The sequence below is a fragment of the Eleutherodactylus coqui genome, unplaced genomic scaffold (assembly GCF_035609145.1).
Source record: "Eleutherodactylus coqui strain aEleCoq1 unplaced genomic scaffold, aEleCoq1.hap1 HAP1_SCAFFOLD_33, whole genome shotgun sequence".
Classification (NCBI taxonomy): Eukaryota; Metazoa; Chordata; class Amphibia; order Anura; family Eleutherodactylidae; genus Eleutherodactylus; species Eleutherodactylus coqui.
Genome location: NW_027102239.1, coordinates 413,824 through 424,013, shown reverse-complemented (window position 1 = coordinate 424,013; position 10,190 = coordinate 413,824). Strand labels below are relative to the sequence as shown.

The window sequence follows — 10,190 nt, the reverse complement described above, 5'->3', positions numbered from 1 at the left end:
TTTTCACCTAGGATTGTAACCAGGTTATCTTGCCTACCCCCAAAATTCGTGAAACTTTCCCAGAGAGTCCCTGCAGTCTGGATGATCCTTGATATAGTAATAATATATATATTATATTGTGTATATATATGTTTCTTACATCAGCCTAGGCAAACACGTGTGTATACATATATATATATATATATATATATATATATATATATATATATTCGTATATATACCTTCTTAGTGAATAGCCAGCATATAAATTGTTAACGTGTTTCTGTTATGCACTGGTATGTATTAGATGCGGGCCCATACTCCCCCATATCCTTTCCTGGCTTAGGAATGTCTCCAGATAGCGGGTTCTGACACCCTCCCTTCGGAGAGGAGCTGTTAAAATGAATACAGAACGAGCCTATTCTCCTTCTTACGTTTCAGTGTCCTAGAAATCATGTATTTTTAGCAGTAATACACCTTAAGGTGTTAACATATGTTACACCATTAGCACCTAGAGCCAATCATGAGTTCTTATGATTACAAGGGGGGGACGTGTATTTCTGATGATACATAATCTTGGGTATATATGTACCGTGACGATGTTAAGGCAGAAGAGCATTATTGTCAGATGATACTGGCTGTGTCATGTGTCAGTGATTTGTGTACACAACTTCTCACATATAATTTGGACCAGACAATGAAACACGCAAAGAAATCTGTGATGATTTCCCTAACATCATCTACCAACAGTTCCTCCATATGTCTCAAGTAGCCTAGTTCCTGGACAAACTCTACAATCGTGGAGGAGCAAGAGCTCCACCAATGCCTGGGAATCACGGCCCTTGTTGCTGTAAGGAACTGACACAAGAGGACCTTCTTTATTGCTGCTCCTAGGAATTATGGAGTGCAGTGCCAACTGTGGTGAGTGAGTGACTGCCCCACGTTACCTTTTCATACATGAAAAATATGTCCCTCCAAGGGCTTCAGGTCCAGACATTCCCACCAAATATGGAGCATCGTTCCCACCGCAGAGTTACATAGCCAACACCAATCTGAGATTGAAGGGTATATACGGTGGATAAGAACTGGACACCTATACCACCTGGAAAGAATTTTATATTTTTTTTTTTCTGGGTTGCGCAAGTCACTGACAGTTTGTGTGAGAGCAAGTATGCCCTGTCCCAGTAAAAACCCTGGTATCGAGTTCTTCAATACTTTTGAGCAAATCTTGTTAAATGAAAAGTATAAAACATTGACACAGACTATATCATACAAAATGGAAGGAGCATACTATAAGACAGTCAAGGGAAAATGGAGTCATATTCATTTCACGAACACCTGTAAATGTATAAACCGCTCACAGTAAGTATTTAAGATGGTTTTAAAAACTTCCCATTTATTGCCTGTACACTATTTTTGAGAACATTTTCCGAGTCAATAAGGTTAAGGGCCTTATTTAACTTTGCCTTCCTAAAGTTTAGTATTTTTGTGCCCCCCTCCCCCCCTTAAAACTCCCTATTAAAAACAAGTGGAAATTCAGATTATCGTGACTATTTCCCAGGTGCCCCCAACCTTTACCTTTGTTATTCTGTCACACCTTTGTTATTCTTTGTTATTAATATCAAGTCAATGGTATTTAACAAGGAGAAATGCTAAGTCCTACATCTGGGAAAGGAAAATTAAAAAAGCACATACAGAATGGGAGGAATTGAGCTAAGCAGCAGCACATGTGACAAAGACTTGGGTATACTAATAGATCATAGACTGAACATGAGTCAACGATGTGATGCTGCAGCCAAAAATGCAAACACAATTCTGGGATGTATTAAGTGGAGCATAGAGTCTAGATCACGTGAGGTAATTATCCCCCTCTACTCTTCCTTAGTCAGACCTCATCTGGAATACTGTGTCCAGTTCTGGGCACCCCACTTTAAAAAAGACATAGACAAACTGGAGCAAGTTTAGAGAAGAGTTACCAGGATGGTGAGTGGTCCACAAATCATGTCCTATGAAGAACGGTTAAAGGATCTTGGAATGTTTAGCTTGCAAAAAAGAAGGCTGAGAGGAGACTTAATAGCTGTCTACAAATATCTGAAGGGTTGTCACAGTGCAGAGGGATCAGCCCTATTCTCATTTGCACAAGGAAAGACTAGAAGCAATGCGATGAAACTGAAAGGGAGGAGATACAGATTAGATATTAGAAAAAACTTTCTGACAGTGAGGGTGATCAATGAGTGGAACAGGTTACCACGGGAGGTGGTAAGTTCTCATTCAATGGAAGTGTTCAAACAAAGGCTGGACAAATATCTGTCTGGGATGATTTAGTAAATCCTGCACTGAGCAGGGTGTTGGACCTGATGATCCTGAAGGGCCCCTTTCAACTCTACCATTCTATGATTCTATGAAGTCCAAAATGGCTGTTCCTCTAGTTGGGTCCTGTACAAGTTGGGTAAGGTAATTGTCTTTAGTTATTGACAGAAACTTGTTACCTTTTTTTGAGAACCACAGCTTTCAGTTTCCCAGTTTATATCTGGATAGATAAAGTCCTCCATAATAATTACCTCACTGTGATCTGCTATTTGCCTCAGTAATAAGATTTTAAGTGGCTGCTGTTGTATTTGGTGGCCTATAGAAAATCCCTTTTAGGATTTTGTTGTTTTTCCCCTCCCTCTTAACTTTGTCATTGGTGCCAATGTTCACGATGACCACTGGAGCCTCACCAGTCTCAGCAATCTTTTAGGCCTTATGTCCACGGGGAAAATCAGATCCGCTGCGGATGCACTGTAATTGTTTTTTATTTTTCATGCGGGAGATCAATTGAGCTATGTGCTCTATGAGCTCCGCACGCGTGATCCGCACCTAAATGGAACATGTCCATTTTTTTTCATGCTCCAGAAATTTTTAAATTCACTTTTATTGACCATCCGCGGGTATTTATCTACCCGCGGGTGGTCAATGCATTCCTATGGGGCGCGGATCCGCTTGCGCGAAAACCGCTCCGGATTTTAATTCTTAATTTGCCCATGGACATGAGGCCTCAACGTGATCTGGTCTAAGTAACTCTGCCTAGTTGTCTACATATGACTAGCCTGTCAACACACCTGACTCGGAGAATGAAGCCGCGTTGCTGGAGCTACAGTGAGCCAGGAGAGGTGAGTATACAATATTTAATTATTTTTAGGTATGGGGAGCAGGAATTGAAAAAAAAACCCCTTTAAGGCCTCATGTCCACGGGGAAAATCAGGCCCGCTACGGATTCTCCATGTAGAATCTGCAGCGGGTCCCTCCTGCCCCGCGGACATGAGGGCTGAAAATAAGAATAAATGAGAATTAACTCACCTCCCATCCGCTCCGTTTCTTCTCTTCGCCGCGGCGTCATCTTCTCTGCGTCGCGGTCGGATCTTCTTTCTTCGGCTTGGTGGATGCGCATGATGACGTCGGTGACGTGCCCCGCGCATGCGCCGTCCCGAAGAAAAAAGATCCGGCCGCGACGGAGAGAAGATGGCGCCGCCGCGAAGAGAAGAAACGGAGCGTGTGAGTAAATTCCGAATTTTGTCTCCGCATGAAAATAGAGCATGGTCCAGATTTTTTCATGCTCCATTTTTTTTAAAATCCCTTTTATTGACGATCCGCGGGTATTTATTTACCCGCGGGTGGTCAATGCATCCCTATGTGGTGCGGATCCGCGGGCAGGAGAAGAGTTAAAATCCGCTGCGGATTTTAATTCTTATTTTGCTCGTGGACATGAGCCTTAAAGGTTATTATATGTGATCCTCTTTGGTAAACCACTATATCTAATCCTATCCTGTGTAATACTGCCTGCTGAATCACTATCTAATTTTATCATGTCTGATACTGTCTGCTGAGCCACTGTATCTAATCCTATCAAGTGTGATACTGTCTGCTGACCAATTGTACCTAATCCTATTGTATGACATTTTCTGCTGAGCTGCTGTATCTGATCCCATCATGTGCGTTACTGTCCGTGTAGCCACTGTATCTAATTTTTTCATGTGTGATTCAACTGTCGTCAAGTTTAATAGGACTTTTAACATGTTATGATAACTTTCGTGCTACAGTTTATTTGCCCTTGCTTTACAATATTTGTTGCAGAAACTTATCACAGTCATGGTAAATTTTCATATATCTGTATCGGTTTATCTAATCCTATCATGTGATACTGTCTGGAGATCATTTGTATCTGATCCTTTAATATGTGATACAGTCTGCTGAGCCAGTGTGTCTAATCATGTGTTATAGTCTCAGCTGAGCCCTTGTATCTAACACTATCATGTATAACACGGTCTGCAGAGCCGCTGTATCTAATCCTATCATTTGTGATCCTATCTGGTAGACCACTGTACCAAATCTCATTATTTGTGATAGTGTCTACTGAGTCGCTGTATCTAATTTTCTCATGTCTTATAATGTCTGATGAGCCTTTCTGTCTGATCCTATTATGTGTAATACTCTCTGCTGAGCTGCTGTATGTGATCCTATCATGTGTGATACTGTTTGCAGATCAATGGTATCTAAGGGCTCACACCCACTGGTGATAGATTTTTCTGCTATGTGAGAGTGAGTGAAAACACAAAATTATAAATCCAATGATTTTCAGTGGTTTCATTTTCATTTGCGATGTTTTCACTAAGCCTCGCAGCGCTGAGAAAAATTTGCGCCACCACCCATTGTCTTCAATGGGGCCGGCGGCGGCAGCACCAGCCTCATTGAAAACATAGGGACTAGATCGCGCTCCCCTGACCAATCAGAGGCAGCGCGCAGCTGTCATTCAATGACGGCTGGGCACTGCCTCTGATTGGCTGAGCGCTGTGACCAATCAGAGGCAGCGCTTTCTAGGGGCGAGGATTTTTCAAGCCCCGGTCTGCAGAAGACGACTGCCAGGGCAGGAGAGAAGAACTGGATTGCTCTTCTAGGCAAGTTAATTTTTTGTTTTTTTACAGCTAGGGATGATTTTCAGGAAAGGGCTTACATTTCAAGCCCTTCCCCCGAAAATCATCACTGCGGTGGTGGCCTTTGTTCCATTGCTTTTAATGGGGCTGCAGCAGTGCCGGCCCCATTGAAAGCAATGGGAGAGCATCGCCGACCTTTTCACAGCAGTGGCAGGGAATTCCTTCATCCCGCGGGGATGAAGGAATGCCCTGCCATAACAATGTCAGGGGAGCGGGATGTACTGCCTATGTTTTCAATGGGGCTGCTGCTGCCGCTGGCCCCATTTAAAGACACAATGTGATATAGCGCAGATTTTTCTCAGCCCTCCGAGGCTTCGTGAAAACATCGCAAAGGAGTATGAAACCTAATTCTATCATGTGTGATACTATCTGCTTAACTGCTGTATCTAATCATATCATGTATAATACTGTCTGCTGAGCCATTGTATCTAATCCTATCATGTGTGATATTTGTTGCATTACTGTATCTGACAGTATCATTTAACATCCTGTCTGCTGATAGATTGTAGCTAATCCTATCAAGTTTAATGCAGTTTGCTGAGCCTTTGCATGAAAGGTTTTATCACCAACAAAGATAGAGGTTCTTTACTGTAAGGCCCAATGTCCACGTGCGGATTTTAATTATAAAATCCACGCACATCTGCCGCAGCTCAAGAAGCCCATAGGGATGCATTAGCATCTGCAGGGCAAATAAATGCATGCCGATGTGATTTTTTTCCCCCCGACACATGCGGGAAGAAACCGCAGCATGCTCCATTTTCCTGCAGATCTCCCGCAAGGATGGCTCCCATTGAAGTCAATGGAGGCCGAGCAGATCCGCGGCACATCGGCAGCTGTCGTTGTGCTGTGCCGCGGATCCGAGGGAGAGGAGATTTTTATTTATTTTTTTTTAAAGTGTGCCCGGCCAATGTGCGCGGCACGCTGCCGGCATGCCGAGCACATCCGCCGCACAGAAGAAAGAAGATGCGGCTGCGAGGGAGGGGAGACCCGCAGCGTCCGGACAGGTGAGTATGACGACATTTTTGGCCTCATGGCTGTGGGCACGGGTGGAAACCGCTGCAGGATTCCACCCTGTGTGCCCGTGTACATGAGGCCTAAGAGCAGTGAGACTATGGAACTCTCTGCCGGAGGACGTGGTGATGGCAAAATCGATAGAGGAGTTTTAGAGGGGACTAGATGTCTTTTTAGAGCGCTATGACATTATAGGATATAGACATTAAATAGTCAGAATGGTGATGGGGGACTTTTAACTGCCGCACTTGGGTCTGGAAGGAACCTTCTCTGAAGAGTGTTAATCTAGGGATTATTCTGACTGCCAATATGGAGTCGGGAAGAAATTTTTTCCCACAGGATGGGATAAATTGGCCTCTGCCTCATTGGGGTTTTTTGCCTTCCTCGGGATCAACATGGGGGGGAGGGATGGAAATAGGCTGAACTGGATGGACATTGTCTTCATTCAGCCTAACATACTATGTTACTAGCCTATCAAGTGCTACCTGTATACTCTCTGGTACATCGCTGTATCTACTCCTATTATGTGCGATACTTTCTGGTAAACCCCTATGTCAACTCCTGTCATCTAGGATACTGTCTGTTGCGGTGCTGTACCTGATCCTATGGCATTAGATAAGATCAGATAGACAGGCTCAGCTGACCGCATCATTTGTGATTTTGTTCGATGATCCATAGTATCCAATTCTATACTGTCTGCTGAGCGCTCCTGCTTATTCCTTTGTATGTCCGCGCTATATATTATGGTCCTTTTGGATGGGAAGAGCAGGCAAACAATACCAGACACTCGTTCCAGTGATACTCGCTCTTGTGCTGTTAAAAAAAAACAAACAAACAAAAAAAAAACCTTTACTTAGTAAAACTACAGCTAGTCACACACGAAAAACCCTCCCATACCTCTGTCCATGTGACTAATGTGGGAGAGTCAGCTCAGGTAGAGCGCAGGGTTGCAGTGTGAACAGCAGTCAGAGACCAAGACAGCAGTTAAAGTCCATGCAGGCTTGGCCTGCGTTTATTTAAAAAGCACAAAAATAAACAAAAACAAAGCCTAACTTCAGGCATAAACAAAATCCTGCTTATCCAGCACTAAAGTCTCCTTCCCTAACCATATATACAGTTCGCTGCAGCCACATGACGACCATACATTTGAACAAAGTCCAGTTTTTCAGGGATAGAGCGTCACTTGAGACCAGCAGCTTCCAGCATGCCAAGCTGCACCCAGCCTCCTCCCTGTCTGCATAGCTGCAGACTTTATGGACTGGGTTAATTACCCAGCCTCTACACCTGGGGAGCTTGCCTCCCTCTAATAAGACCTGGAGTGGAGGAGGTGGAATGGACAGCCCCACTACCAAGCCTGCCATCCATTCATTCCCAAAAAAAAAAAACAGGCCCAAACATGTTTTACAAACACATCTCCACCAAATAACCTTGCTTAAGATCACGTCACACCCTGGTTTTTCCCCGTGTCTCACAAGGTGAGACACGAACTCCCTTCACCTAATGGGCGCAATACCTGTACCCCGGCGAAATATAGCAACCATCCACAATTAGGCCTCCTTCCCACGAACGGATTTCCGCTGCGTAATTCGCAGCGGAAATCCGCTGCATTGCCCGCTGCTATTAGGTTTTATTGAACCTAATAGCACAATGCTCACGGTGCAGAATTCCACCGCGGAATTCCGCACCGTGAAATCTCCAGTCCTCACCCGCGGCATGCTCTATTGGCCGCGGGTGTACGCGCAGACGGCTTCCATTGCAGTTAACGGAAGCCGTCCGTTCACGCTATCTTCCACTGTAGCACAGCGGAAGATAGCGTGAAATCGCCTTACCGCCGCCGCGTCATATGACGCGGTGGGCGTGTCATGTGACATGGCCCGCGTGTCACATGACACGGCCCGCGTGTCACATGACACTGCAGCGTCATGCGGGACCTGGGACGCCGGATCTGCAGGTAAGTATGGAGTCTCGGGGGGGGGGGGGGGGGGGGGGGGGAATTTCGCGGCGGAGCCCTTCACGGCTGTGTGCAGCCGGCCTTAACCCCTTCTGTGTCTCATCTACCATATGATTGCCCATTGACGGCAAAATGGGTGTTTTGTACTTTAAGAAAAAAATAAGCAGGCTAAAAAAAATCCTTAGTTTAGGGATACAGCCTTTTGAGGTCGGTGACACGCTGCCATATTTTGCCTGCCGTTTTGTGCCTGTAACATGAAATTGCTTTCCGGTCTAACTTTGGGTCTTCCTGACCCGAGCATCATAGGAATGTGTCATGCTTGAAGTTTGAGCCAGGGAGACCCGTAGTCAGGGCAGGACGCGCTTCCATATTAGATGCAAAATGACAGCTAAAATACGGAAGTGTATCACCTGCCTCGGTAATATATCTGTCTCCGTAATTAAAGAACTTGGCGCTAAGACCTTACATGCAGGCTCTAGAAGATTCAGCAAAACTCTGTTCTCTTTTTCTACTTAAAAACAATATGGAAAATCAATCTAGGATCAAGCGGTGTAATGAATGTCCTCCGCATAGTTTTTCAACATTGGTGGTCAAGGGGTCGCCCCTGGAAGGATGTTTGCAGTGGAGTGTGTTTTATTGGCAAGCTTTCCAGATAAAGAACAGTTTTCCATGATTTGGCTCTTTTGTTCTTACAAGTAAAATGTATTTTAATCTTTAATGGGAACATTTATTCAATTCAAGTCATTGCAATGAAGTTTTAACGATAGCATTGATTGACACTACTACGGTGAATTGATTGATTTACTATGTGGAAAGGTTCGGCTATACAAAAAAAAAACAAAAAAACAAAAAAAACACACAAGTAGATGAATGTGTGCTTTATTTGTTTCTGAAGCAAATTTGACAGGTAAACTCCAATACTGATCTGATTAACAACAATCCGTGGCAGTAAAGAGAGCCGCAGGTGCTCCTTATTTAAAAAATATACACTTTGTATTTCTAGACCCCCACCATAAGAAACGATCACATTCATGTATTTAAAATGGGGACAATTTGATCAGTCCATTCTCCCAACAGAACATTGTTGGAGTTTGTACGGCCACGTGGCTCACGGATTGATGCAATGCTGCTCGGCAGCAGGTGCTGAACATTCTTCGTCCACCGGGTCACAAAGAGAATTTGGTGGAGTTCTGACATTTGCCACACTGTAGAAGTAACATGATTGGGGATTTCTTGATCCTTCATCCAATCATTGCAGATTATTTATACAAAGCATTAAAGGCTCTTCCTATGACAAGTCTCCGCACTTCACTGGTACCAGCCCCTATTTCATAAAGCTTGGCATCACGAAGGAAGCGACCCATTGGGTAATCATTTATATAGCCATTGCCTCCTACAGAGAAAACACATTTATAGAACAGATTAGTAAATGCATTAAGGATGCTTTCATATGGGCGTTTAATTGCATGAGTTTTGTGTGTTACGAGATGCCGATGCTATTTTTGGGGCAATCTTGCCCATTATTGCCCATTTGGAGAAAAAAAAAAACGCACCGCACTCACATGCAAGTTTCATGCAAGCGTGATGCAATTTTATTTATTTTTCCTATTGAAATAGCATGTGACTTTCACAGATGAATGGGGGGGGGGGGGGTGAAATAAAAAATTTGCACGTACAACATATCACATTTGCATACAAAAATTGCATCTTCAAGAGTGTGATTCACAGTTTCATGGCCTGATATCGCACTTGCCCATGTGAATCCAGCCATAAGCAGCTACTGCTGTTCATACAGGAGCAGGCTGAAGTCTGAATCAGATTCTTTACTATTTGAATATACACACTGCAAATTTGCATGTCTGTGCACCCCTAAAACATGCAAAGATTAAAAAAAAATAAAAAAATGTTTAAAAAACAATTCTGATTTTTATTGTCAGGAAGAATTGATCCCACGTTACCACTGTACTCCAGGGTGAGGGCTTGAGACGATCTGGTGTATGGCATTATGCGATAAAGTAATGTAAATTTGGTGGCTTTAGAGACGCCCATCTAGTAGTGCGTTTGACCTCTTTTGGCTTTCAGAACTGCAGAACTTCGTTGCAATGTAGATTCTACTTGATGTTGAAATCTTTCTGCAGGATTATTAGCCCTAGCAGATAGGAAGCTTCGTGCAGTGCCTCAAATTAGGTGGAGGTACTGACGTAGATTAGACTCTAATGTGGATTCACACTAGAATCGATTCATGGAAATGTTGCACAGTTGATTTTATGCTGCACTCC

General features: G+C 43.8%; 1 protein-coding gene across 1 annotated transcript in view; it reads right to left on the bottom strand.

Annotated features, from left to right (window-relative positions):
* Nucleotides 1-8,774: 8,774 nt before the first annotated feature.
* The window catches only part of IVD (isovaleryl-CoA dehydrogenase), a 47,731-nt gene continuing 46,315 nt past the window's right edge, over nucleotides 8,775-10,190 (bottom strand). Inside the window, exon 12 of the mRNA XM_066588829.1 lies at nucleotides 8,775-9,304. Coding sequence (XP_066444926.1) covers nucleotides 9,171-9,304 — 134 coding nt within the window. The 3' untranslated portion in view covers nucleotides 8,775-9,170. The remainder of the gene's footprint in view (nucleotides 9,305-10,190) is intronic.